Source organism: Oryctolagus cuniculus, chromosome 1, assembly GCF_051225735.1.
Source record: "Oryctolagus cuniculus isolate XC-2025 breed Fujian yellow rabbit chromosome 1, ASM5122573v1, whole genome shotgun sequence".
Classification (NCBI taxonomy): Eukaryota; Metazoa; Chordata; class Mammalia; order Lagomorpha; family Leporidae; genus Oryctolagus; species Oryctolagus cuniculus.
The window spans coordinates 217,486,489-217,498,271 of record NC_142867.1 but is presented as its reverse complement, the minus strand read 5'-3'; the positions used below and the strand labels follow the sequence as shown (position 1 = coordinate 217,498,271).

The 11,783-nt window shown below is 61.5% G+C and overlaps 1 protein-coding gene across 6 annotated transcripts in view; it reads right to left on the bottom strand.

Moving 5' to 3' along the window:
- Positions 1-1,140: 1,140 nt before the first annotated feature.
- RGS3 (regulator of G protein signaling 3) overlaps positions 1,141-11,783 on the bottom strand; it is a 127,258-nt gene continuing 116,615 nt past the window's right edge. For 5 of the 6 annotated variants that reach the window (XM_017350087.4, XM_008273408.5, XM_051842812.3 and 2 more), the window contains 5 exons: positions 6,842-6,891; positions 3,770-3,871; positions 3,405-3,466; positions 2,722-2,888; positions 1,141-2,083 (listed from right to left, as the gene is read on the bottom strand). In XM_017350087.4, coding sequence (XP_017205576.3) covers positions 1,898-2,083; positions 2,722-2,888; positions 3,405-3,466; positions 3,770-3,871; positions 6,842-6,891 — 567 coding nt within the window. In that variant the 3' untranslated portion in view covers positions 1,141-1,897. Of the gene's footprint in view, positions 2,084-2,721; positions 2,889-3,404; positions 3,467-3,769; positions 3,872-3,958; positions 4,036-6,841; positions 6,892-11,783 lie in introns of those variants that run through there. The other variant, XM_017350090.4, reaches the window with a different exon arrangement.

Sequence of the window (11,783 nt, the reverse complement as noted above, 5' to 3'; positions counted from 1 at the left end):
CACCCCCGCAACCCCAGGGGAGGAGGCCCCAAGATCTGCTGTGGGAGCAGGACCAAGGACCCCCTCTGTGCCCAAGCCCCCTGCAATCCTGGGGAGAGCTCAGCCCCCAAAATCCCTGCCAGCCTCCAGAGACCACCAGCTGAGACCCTTTCACTGGGCGGGGGGCAGGTGGGTGGCCAGCATGGGGCAGGGGAGGAAGGGGCTGCACAGCACCCATGTCCTCTGTCTGCAGGGGCCCAGTGGGCAGAGTGGGGCCCAGAACCCAGGCACAGAACAAGATTCACGTGGATGGGGCCCAGGGCCTCCCACATATCTCCATGCGCTCCTCTAAGCCTGCAGAGTGGGTCTCCACCCCGGGCCCTGGGAGGCTATACGTGTGGGCATCAGGGTCCGGCCTGGGCTCTGTGCCCCCTCCTGCCCACTCCTGGGAGAGAGGGCCGTGTCCCTCTCTGAAATATGCCTCGGAGCCAGGCCTTTCCTAAGTTTGCCTATCCTGGCAAAACAAAGGCACGGATGGCACAGCCTGGTCGCAGGGCCACTGCCATCTGTGTAAGTCCTGCTTCTTGTCACCCCACCACCACCACCACCACCACAAGCAGCAGCTCTGTCCAGACCTCCTTGAGCCAGCAGCCACCATGCCCGAGATTCTGGCCCTGTCCACCTCCACTGAACACCCAGCACCACCTGAGAGCGCCATGAGAAACGCCGGCTGCGGCACGGCAGAGAAGTGGAAGAACCTGCTGCAGGTCGCTGGGCCCGCCGGCGGTGCGGCCAGCCTGGGACACGTCCTGTGGCTCGTAGTGTACAGGATCTGCGGCGCTGAACCCGGCCCCACCACCTGCTGACCAGGTGACCTGGGGAAGTCCCCTGAGCCGCCAGTGCCTCACTCTCCTCATCTGTGAAATGGGGATCACGCCTACCCCCCAGGCTTGGGGAGAAGATGTGCCAACAGGTGGGGCGAGTGTGGCAGGGAGCCCGGTGCAGAGGCAGCAGCTCGGGAGCAGCTCCTACAGGTGCGTCCAGCTCTGGACACGACCACAAGCTGGGAAGCGGGGAGGACAGACAGCTCCTCGGTGGCCCCACCCCCGGGCAGCCACCCTGGGAAGGCTCAAGACCAGGAACACAGGAAGGGTCGAGAAGGAGAAGTAACACAGGCCTTTTATTTGTTCCAGAACTTGGCTACTGTGTGGTCCGAGGGTGCCATGCTTGCCCAGAGCCGCCAAGCGACACCCCACCTGTGCCAGGTGTCTGTGAGGTCAGCCCGCGGTGCCCTCCAGGACCCCTCGGTCCAGAAGGCCCTGCTGCCACCACTGGTGCCTGAGACCAGCAAACGCCCTGCACCTGGAGAATGGCGGCCCCTCGTCTGGCAGGTGGCTTTTCACAAGGCGCTGGTTAAAATATTGCACTTGGAAATGAGGGAAACTGGCGCGGCAAGGGCTTCCTAGCGCGGCATGACGGCCAAGCGTCCAGCTGCTGTTTCAATAAATAGAACTCAAGGTGGGCGGCCGTGCTGCCGAACCCCACAGCCCCCAGCGGGGACCCGAGCCCAGGCCCAGGCCTCCTGCCCCTTCAGCCAGCTCTCTAAGGAACTTGGTCAACGCGAAGTCTCCGAGGTCTCTGCGGCCGGGAGTGGCAGCTCCAGATCTAGCTCCGCCGGGGCCCCCGCCCTGCCAGGGCCCTGGGCCCCCTCGTACCGGGACAGTGGGGACCCAGCGGGGACCCAGCCCTTCTACTCTTCCAGCGGCCTGGGTCTCCTTGGACCCGGCCTCGCGTCCCAGTGTCCGTCCGTCTGTCCTCTGGGGGCTTGCCTGCCCCCTCCGTCGCAGTAGGGAGGAAGGCAGGTGGGCGGGGGGCCCAGCCTGCCTGCTGTGAAGGGTGAGCTCCACTCCAGCAGCTCCTAAAGCGGGGGACTCATCTTCTTCTGCTGAATGAGGTCCAGGTAGAGGTCAGAGCGGAGGAAGCGGGGGTACGAGTCCTTTTCCATGAGCCCAAAGATACGCTTCTGGGCCAGGTCGAAGCAGCCACGCGTGACGCTCTGCAGGTTGTCCTTGGTGTGCTCCCGCGTGTACGAGTCCAGGTTGACCTGCAGAGGCAGAGGGGGCGCAGTCAGAGGCCTGGCGGCTGGTGCAGCCCCTCTGCCCCGCGTGGGCAGGGTCACCTGCACCGGGGGCCTTCAGGCCGCAGGACTCAAGTCCTGGCTCTGTGCCACCCTGCCGGGGGGTGGCAGAATTTACAAAGCCTGAAAAGACCCCCCGCTAGGGGCTGGCTGCCCAGGCTTCCCATCGCAACAGTGCCAGCCCGGGCTGTGTGATCTAAAGCCGACCACTGCCATGTGCTGTGCCCCAGCTGCCTTCTCCGCGGGCTGGCAATCACGCACACACCTCCAGGAGCTCTGAAAATTCAGGCTGCCTGGCACACAGCAGGCGCTCGACACAAGTGAGCAGCCAGGACTAGGCCCCTGGGAGAAGATGGTACTAACACCCACTTGACAGGTTGTCACGCGGATTACACGAAAGCCCCCAGCCCAGAGGGCTTAGCACGTGCCTGGCCCCTGGCCGTGCCCAAGTGTGGCCGGGATTCTGCTTCCCGCTTGGGCCTCTCACCCCCGGCCTGCATGCCCAGCTCCCAAGAGTCCCTCTGCCTCTTCGCCGCCCTGAGCTGCTGGCTGAAGCTCCACTGGGCAGTGGCAACTGGGGGCCGAGGGCCGGCCCAAAGCCCTACCTCCTTGCACGCCTGGATCGCGATGTATTCAGCAAAGATCTTCTTGGCTTTGGCTGCCATCTTGGACTGCGACTTGACCTTCTTGAAGTCCTCACAAGCCAGCCAGAACTCCAGGTTCTCCTCGCTAAACTCCGTGCGGAGGAAGGCCTGGAACACGGCTAAGCCATCTGTAAGGAGAAGTCCGGCCCCCCATGAGAGGCAGGGCCGGTCCCACCGGCCCTTGCACAGTTCGCAAAGTCCCCACCCGCCCTGGGCTGTGCTCTCAGCCCTGTGACTGCCTCACGAGAGGCCCACGTGTGCCTCAGTGTCCTCACCTGTAAGACAGGAGTTGTCAACCCTGTCTCCGGGGACCTTGGGAGCGTCAGAGCTCCTGTCCTCGAGACACTGGGCACATTGCGGCCGACGTGGGCCCTCAGTACCTGGAGATGTTTACTGCTGTTCTGGGAATACGGGTCTGGGCACACAGGTCCCAGATGACCTCCGGCAAGCAGGTCCAGTTCCATGGACAGGGAGCGGCTGGCAGAAGCCAGCAGCAAGGCCAAAGTCAGGGCTCTCCCCAGGGCTAGGGACACCTGCCTGGGCAGGAGAGAGGGAAGGCGGCCTATCCAGGGCCACGCTGTAGGTCTGGACAGTGAGAAAGGAGAGAGAGAACCCAGCGGGGAGACAAGGCCAGCCCTACTCACATTTATGAAGCAGCAGCTTCTCCAAGGACTCGCTCCACTTGAGGGCTTCCTCCGAGGTGGGCCTGAGAGGTGAGGGGCAGAACACGGCGAGACCATGAGCCTGGGGCCCTTTGTCAGGGGCCCGTGCCCGGGCTGTGGCTGAGTCGGGCTGGCGAGCACAGGAAGGCAGCTCACACCCTTTCTTGGGGTGCTTACCACCTGCAGCCCCACCCGCGCCCCGTACCCCCGGAGCGCTGCCACTGGCTGGGTACCCTGCCCCCCTCGCGCCTCCAGCTGCCCAGAGTGGAATCAGGCACACACAGCCCTTAGCCCCTCCGCCCTGCCCTGCTGCCCGCGGAGGGTCCCGGGGGCCAGCCAGGACCTACTTGAATGACTTCATCATTTTGTCTGCCTTGCCCGCCGGCTGGGCCCCAGGGGACTCGTTCCGCCTCCTGAAGATGCCCAGCTTGGTCTTCATGTCCTTGGCTCTGGGGACAAAAGCAGAGAAAGCGCTTGGTGAGCCGGCACTCCGGCGGGGCAGGGAGGCCGCCGCGGGCTGGGCAGGGGCCACCTACTCCTTCATCGTGTGCCGCCTCTGCAGGTTCCCATTCCGGGTGAGGTACATGCCCCGCAGCATCTCTGCAGGGCCCCCAGGTTTGGGCCCCAGGACGGCAAGCCGGGAGCACCCCTTGGGCTCCTGCCCCCCGGCCCCCGGTCTGAGCGGGTAGCAGCGGTGCAGGCGGCAGCCACGCGGGCGCTCACTGGGAGCCTGGCCGGACGACTGGACGCCCAGGCACAGGCTGGGGCTGGGACTCCAACAGGAGGAGCCAGGAAATGGGAGGGACCAGGAGGGGGCGCGGAGAGGGAGCCGTGAAAGGGGCATGTGTCTGCGCGGGCCGGCCTCCGGGGCCGCCCTCGGCCCCCAGCCAGACCCAGTTATTTGTCACCAGCCTCCCGGTTCCCATGGCAGCCGGCAACGGGAAGGGGAGAGAAAACAAGTCAGTAAATTGCCGGGAGGAAAGCCGGGAAGGGAGGGAGGGGAGGCTCTGCCCACCAGGACGGGCTATTTTTAGCCAAGAACCATTTTTAGCCAGGCCGCTAACATCGAAGGGTAGGGTAGGGCGAGCTGCCTGCCGGCAAGGAAGGGGTTACATGCCTCTGACTCTCAGCGCTGGTCCCCACCTTTTCCACTGCCCAGCTGCAGCACGGGCACCTCCTGGAGGAGGGCTCGGGTACACCCGTCCCCAACCCTGAATGCACCAGAAGTCCCCAAACTCTCGGCTAACTTCCTGAGCTCAAATCCTGTGCACTCGCAAAGCATGTCACTTGGAAGTTGAATTACTGCATTTTGCACGCATATTTAGTTTTATGATTTTTGAACAATTTTTTTGGAATAATAAATCTAATAACACATTGTTGAATAATACAGTTTTCATCTTTGGTCACCATCGTTCTGAAGGTGGAAAATGCTGATGGGAACCAGAAGTTTAAATGCAAAATTTATTATCGAATCACAAGGCTCACTAAGTGTCAAAGGAATTTAGATAATTAAACTTTCAAGTGCATTTCCTTAAGTTTGTAGCTTTTGTTCTTCGGAAGTTAATGATGCTTCAAACGGCACTGGGAGCCGCAGGGACACCTTATATAAGGGAAGCGGTACCAGGAGGGGGGTGGGTGGCTTAGGAGCGCAGGCCCAGGAGCCAGACAGCTCTGGGTTCCAGCTCCAGCTCCAGCAGCTGCGGGCTGTGTGTCCTCCGTCAGGTGGCCTACCCTCTCTGAATGGCCAACAGGGAGGAAAGCAGCAGCACATACTGGGCCGTTGCCGGCGCCTGGTGCGGAGTGCCCGGGCCGAGGTCGCTGAGGCCCACCTGGCCCACAGGTCAGGGAATCCTGCTCCGGAGGTTCCAGGCCAGTGAGATAAGGCCGGGGAGTCCCGGGATCAGCAGCTCTGTGGGTGAGGATCGGAATCCTCAGCCTCGCGGGACACGGAGCAAGGGAGCAGTGTTTCCTGGGGCACCGAGCTCTTGTCCAAGGGCCCTCCTCCAGCTCACCTGTGTCCAGGTGAGACGCAGAAGCCCAGGACAGGCAAGCGGCTTCCCTGAGCTCCAGCCTGCGGGGGGCCTCCATCACCAGGGCCCTGTCTACTCCTCGGGGGCGGGAGGAGGCTGAGGCTCCTGTCCAGCCAGGCCTTCCCTCCCAGATGCACACGGGACAGACACAGGTGCACATTCACGCAGCTGGCGTGCCAGGTGTCAGGGCCCAGCTCTACCGCGTACTCACTCCGGGACTCGGCAAGTAATGTAGCCTCTTTGTGCCTCAGTTTACTCAGCTCTAACATGAGGATAACATAACAGCAAATGTGAAATAAAAATAACGGTGAAGATGAAGTGAGCCGATACATGTGCACACAGAGCTGTGCCCGACACAATAAATGTCAGGTACATTTTCAGCACTGGGTCCTCGAATGATATTTTAGGAGTATGAGCTTCAGGCAGCACCCACTCTGAAAGGGGGTGGAGTCTGGGCCAGGGCGGCTCCAGCTCCCTGGGAGCTTGCCTTCCACGGCCCCACTCCGCTCACCCCGCCAGTGCCTTCCAGAAAGGCTCTGCTGCCAGGACCCTGCCTCGTCCTACCAACAGCCGAGTGAGGGCGCTGGTGCAAAGAACTACTTTAGTGTGTGCGTGCCACCTTCCGCAGAAAGTGCAGTTGTTCCTGGCGACAGAGCGACAGGCCTGCAATTGCTGCAGCACACTGGACAGGGCAGGGGAGCTGGGGACCCAGCCAAGGTCAAGGCCAGGGAAGAGGGTCGCAGGAGATATCTGGGAAGCCCGGGTGTCCTCCTCCCTCAGGCCCAATTTCTGCTTCATGGCGAGTGCTACGGGCTCCTGGAGGCCACTGTGTGCCACCTGCTTGTGCCTCTCCCCAGGATCCAGGGCCTCAGGGAGAAGCACTCCCCACACCTTGTTCACTGACTTCTCTAACAAACCTCCCGGAGCATGGGAGGCCTGAGTGGGGCCAGAGAGCCTTGGTTGGGGAGGATGGTGTACAGTAGCCGAGCCAGCAGCGCCCCCTCCTGGCAATGCCTGAGACAGCCAGCATTCAAGAGCCCTAGAATGGTCAGCTCCCCGACCTCAGGTCACTGCTGGGCCCAGAAGCTGGCCGGGGGCCAGGGCAACCTGGCAACTTGCCTGGGGTGCAGTGTGGCTTCCGGGCCCTGAGTCAGCACCTTGTCTCTCTGAGTGCATGCTCAGGGCCCTGGTGACCCTGCCCCAGGACTACTGCCAAGTCCCAATCCCACAGGTTCCTGGTGTCTGCCTGGGGCTGGGGGTGGGATCGGGCACAGCTCCTTCTCCCCACCTGTACCCCAGAAGGAGAGAGAAGCCCTAGGGCGGGGAGGAAGAAGGGTTAGGGGTTGCTCCCCGATCACCAGCAAGGGGCCACGCGTTTCTCCAACATACAGGTTTTTGCTCTTTCTCTTCCGGGAGGCCTCGTCATCATCCCCACTCATCTGCAGAGAGAAGACAGACACAGTGCAGTCGGGGCATCTGGGCTGGCGCCCAAGCAGGAGAGGCGCAGGGGCCCGAAGACGCCTGTAGCCAGCCCAGTCCCCAAAGCTCCCACCCGGACGGAACAGGTGAGGGAGGAAAGCCACTGGTGGGAACGTCCTGCCTGCCCTTGCCGTGCGATGGGCTGCACCCTCTCCTGATTCCTCTAGGACCCTGGCTTGCCAGGGGCAGAGGGGGAGCACTCGGGGCGGTGCCTCTGCAGGCGGCGGAGGCAGCAGGCACGGCTCCAGCCAGGCTTCTGTTGTGTGACCTGGACAGTCGCTACCCCTCTCTGCCTCCGTTCCTTAAGTTCTAAAACAGGGATCACGGTGATTCACTTGGGATTCTTTTTTTTTTTTTTTTTTTTTGGACAGGCAGAGTGGACAGTGAGAGAGAGAGAGACAGAGAGAAAGGTCTTCTTTTGCCGTTGGTTCACCCTCCAATGGCTGCCGCGGCTGCCGTGCTGATCCAAAAGCAGGAGCCAGGTACTTCTCCTGGTCTCCCATGGGGTGCAGGGCCCAAGCACTTGGGCCATCCTCCACTGCACTCCCTGGCCACAGCAGAGAGCTGGCCTGGAAGAGGGGCAACCGGGACAGAATCCGGCGCCCCAACCGGGACTAGAACCCGGTGTGCCAGCGCCGCAAGGCGGAAGATTAGCCTAGTGAGCCACGGCGCCGGCCTCACTTGGGATTCTGAGGACTGAAGGAGACCTGGGACTGCTTAGCAGTGTGGACAGTGAGGCATGACATGGGCCTGAGAGCACGTCTCCAGCCTTCAAGCTCTCCATGGCTCCCCAGTACCCCAGGAGAATGTGTGAACCCTGTAGTGTGATGGCGTCTGCCCTCTGAGGACCTGGGAAGAAAGTGCCAGGATTTAAGATCTTTATTTATTTATCTATTTAGTTATTTTGAGAAACAGGCAGAGACAGAGAGACCTCCCATCTGCTGGTTTACCCCTCAGATGCCCCGAAGCTGGGAACCCAATCCAGGTTTCCCACCAGGGTGGCAGAGACCCAAATACTTGAGCCATTACTTCTGCCTCCCAAGGCGTGCATAAGCAGGAAGCTGGAATCAGGAGCAGAGGCGGGACTCGAACCCAGGCCCTCCAATATGGAATGCAGGTATCCCAAACTGCACTGAGTGTAACCGCTCAGCCAAATGCCTGCCCCAGGAAGTTCAATTCTGACATGAGTTACAAGTCTCCCAGTTCACTCTACACAGAGCTCCCCCACTGCCTTCCAACCCACACTGTCTTCACCTGGGCCTTTGCACGGGCTGCTCCTCCATGGGGATGCCTCTGTGACTCTCCCACCTCCCTCTGCTCCCAAGACCCAGCTTCAGGTAAGACCTAGACCTCAGGTAAGCAACTCAAATGTCTCCTCCCCTGGGAAGCCCTCCCTGAGCCCTCAAACAAGGCTGTGCCCCTTCACCTCTCGTGAGGGCCCCCCCACACCCAGATTGCTTGATCCAAATCTGTCGCCTCTGCTGGGCTGTGGACTCCCAAGGGCAAGGCCTCCGTCTGCCTGAACCACTCTGTGGGGCCCACACCAGGAGCTCAGTGAGTCAGATGTGTCAAACGAATGAATGATTGGGTCAGGAGGGGAAGTGGATTTGCAGAGACGAGCTCTGAAGCCATCACTGCCTGACCCAGGGCCTGCAACTCCATGGCAGCCCACTGTTTCCTCCCCAGCTGAGCCCCTGGCCTTGACCTGTGCCGGCCACCCCCGTGGAAAGCTGTCTTTCCTCAATCCTTGCTTCCCCCTGCTCTGGACCACTCCAGACTCCCACCAGCTCTACGGGGGCTGTGCCGTCTCCCTTGCTTTGCCTGGGCTCAGGCATCCTCCTCTGGGGAGACCCAGGGCCCCGGCAGCGCTACCCCGGAACAGGAACCCGAACATGCTCAGAGACGGCAGAAGGGCAAGGGCTCAGAGCAGGACGGGCGTGGCCCTGTGTCCCCAGACAGGACAGAAGGCCACTGGGCTGAGCTCACCTCTGACTCCCCGGGAGACGCCCCCACCCAGGGCCTGTTTCCTTATTTGTAAAAGCAAATAGGCTAAGCCTTGAAGTGCCCTTCTTAGTTCTGGGTGGGGGTGGGTGTATCTCCAGATACAGCCAACAGGGGAAGCACCTGGCCTCCGTGGGACATCCACCAGGGATGGAAGGATGGATGAACAGACAGACGGATGGATGGATGGATGATGGAAGAATGACATCTTCTTTTACTGAGATCATACTACAGGCCAGACCCTGGCACGCGCAGAATCCAGCTACTCACAGTACATCCATAATGCAAACGGAGGGTCAGAGACATGAAGTCACTCGCCCAAGGACGCCCAGCATTTAAGCAGCAGAGCTGGAATCTAAGTGTGGATTACAGGCCGTGTTTCTCCCGCAGAGGATGCCGCTCCGCAGACGCGAGGACGGGCACGGTTTGCACGTTTCCAGTGAAAGGCTCGGGGGAAGTTCTGCCTGAGAGTGCCGCCCTACCAGAGCTGTAAACACACGTGTGTGTACGTGCACACGGAGGCGCACGCCCGCACGGTGTGTGCCTGCAGAGCTAGGGCTCACAGCCCGCCTGCTTCCCTCGGCCTGGGAGGAGTGTCCAGGGCTCTCAGCCTCCATTTGTGTGGCCACAGAAGAGTCCTGGTGACGGCCGCCTCGGGGGGCTGCTGGAAGGTTCACCAGGACAAAGTCAGGGCCCCCATGGCCCGGTCCTGGCACACACAGTGCCCTCTGTAATGGGGGTTCATTGTCTGCTGAGCACAGCAGCCCTGGGCCCCCACCCGTGGGAAAGCGGCCGCAAGCGCTGGGCTTCCTCCCATTCTAACCTCAGCTTCCGCACTTTATGGGCCCCACACAATGGGCCTGGGGACCACTCCCGCCCTGCCCACCGCCCCAGCCTCTGCACTGCTGGGAAATGGGCTCTTCCTTCCACTGCTGGGAGCAGACCGTCTTCAGCAGGCACTGGCCCGAGCCAAGCGGCCTGACAGAGCGGCTGGGCTGCTAGGACTGGAAGTGGGCCTCTTCCTTGGGCAGCCAGGGCCAGCCAGGCACCAGCGGGGAGACAAGAGACTGAGAAGAGGGAAACACGGCGTTCTGACCCCCAGCCCTAGGGCCTCCCCAGATCTGCAGGGAGGCCGTGGCCTCTGGCCCTGCTTGCTCACAGCTGCGGCAAGGCTCGGGCCCCACGTGCAAAGGGGCTCCCCAGAGATTCTCCTTCCACTGCTCCTCATTCTCTCACTTGCTGCTCCCGCCCTGCTGACAGGCAATCAGAGGGGAGCCAGAAGCAGCCAGCCCTCCCTCCCCTCTGCGCAGCAGTCCCTGGGGCCTGGGGCCTCACCCAGCCACCCCCAGAGACTGGACACTCACTGCCTCTCAGAGTGATGACTCTTATCAGACTGTCATTAGAACTATAATTACAGTAGTGACGAGGGTGCAGCTTCTAAGCTGCCCAGGTTGGGATCCCGGCTCAATCACTTGTCAGCTAATTGCCCTTCATCAGCAACACGCCCTCTCTGGGCCTCCATTTCTTTCAGTGCAAATCCAGGCTACTAAACTGGCCCTGCTCATGGGGACAAGGTCAGTCAATGCATGGGACGCGCTCCACATGTGGGAAGGCACTCAGCAGCCGCTAGCTGCGGGGGGTTCTCTAACTATTAACTGAGCGCTCGCTCACCACGGGCTAATGTATCTCATTTAATCTCTGCACAATTCTCTAAGCCATTTGCTCTGACTTCCCCCAATCCAGTGAAATACTGGTAAGGGCACAAGGCCCAGAGCCATCTGGTGACCTGCCTGGACCTCCCGACTGGCAAGTGGCAGAATGCTGGGTCCCGCTCCAGACCCCTCCGGTGCTGACGGGCTCTTGTGTGGATGGGGTGCCGGCTGGTTGCTTCTACCTGTCCCAGTGTGGTCTCTGTGGCCACCAGCCACACGTGGCTGCCCTCTCGGCTGGAACAGCCTGGCAGGTCCCGTGAAACTGTGCGGAAGCGCTGGATCCCAACTCTACACTGATTTGTTCAGAGATAGGAAGTTGCTCTGCTTTGGGCTTTTTAAAAACAGAATGATTGAAGGTGTCATCAGGCGTTGGGGCTGGAAGGTATTTGGGGGTCCTCTTGCCTGACTCCACCCAGGTGGGCAGCTTAGCACCACAGAGCTGCCTCCACCCACCCCGCTCCCCACTGTGACAGTATCTGCAGGAGGGAAGAAGGAAAAGGACCCCAGTAGACCCCAGTAGGATCTGCCCTACCGAGCCTCCGGGGTCTGGCAGCAGGGGGCGCCATGGGACAACTCCGCACCAGGAGCCAGCTCCGCAGATGACCCGCTGCGAGACCCTGGGGCCTTGCTGTGTGAGCGCTGGTGGACCAACAGGGCCTCTCCAAGGTCTGTCTGGTCCCAACCATCCTGCTCGTAGCAGAAATCACCCAGGACCCAAGAGCACAGGACAGTGGCGGGGGAAGGAGGAGGGTGGGACTGGGTCTCACCCTGTGGCAGGGGGCAAGGCTCCGGGCAGCCTCAGCTCCTCCACACAGCAGCACCAATGAACAGCCCGAAGCCCCGCCTGCCCATCTGCCTGCCCATCTGGGCTTCCTGGGTCTCCCGGCATCACAGGGTCACTGCCATGTGCAGAACTTGTAATGTGCCTGGCACACAGCTTTCTGCTCACTGCTACCTGCTTTCTAAAGAAGCGAGTGGGCCACGTTCCCAGAGCCAGGAAGGCGGCGGCACAGCTGAGACCTGACCCTGGGTCTGCCTGACACCACGGCCTGAAGACCTCCCCTCTCTGCCCCCGTGGTCTGGCAGTGGGGGGAGGAAGCACCAGCTGAGGCTCCCAGGAGGGCCAGGCCATGCAGAGG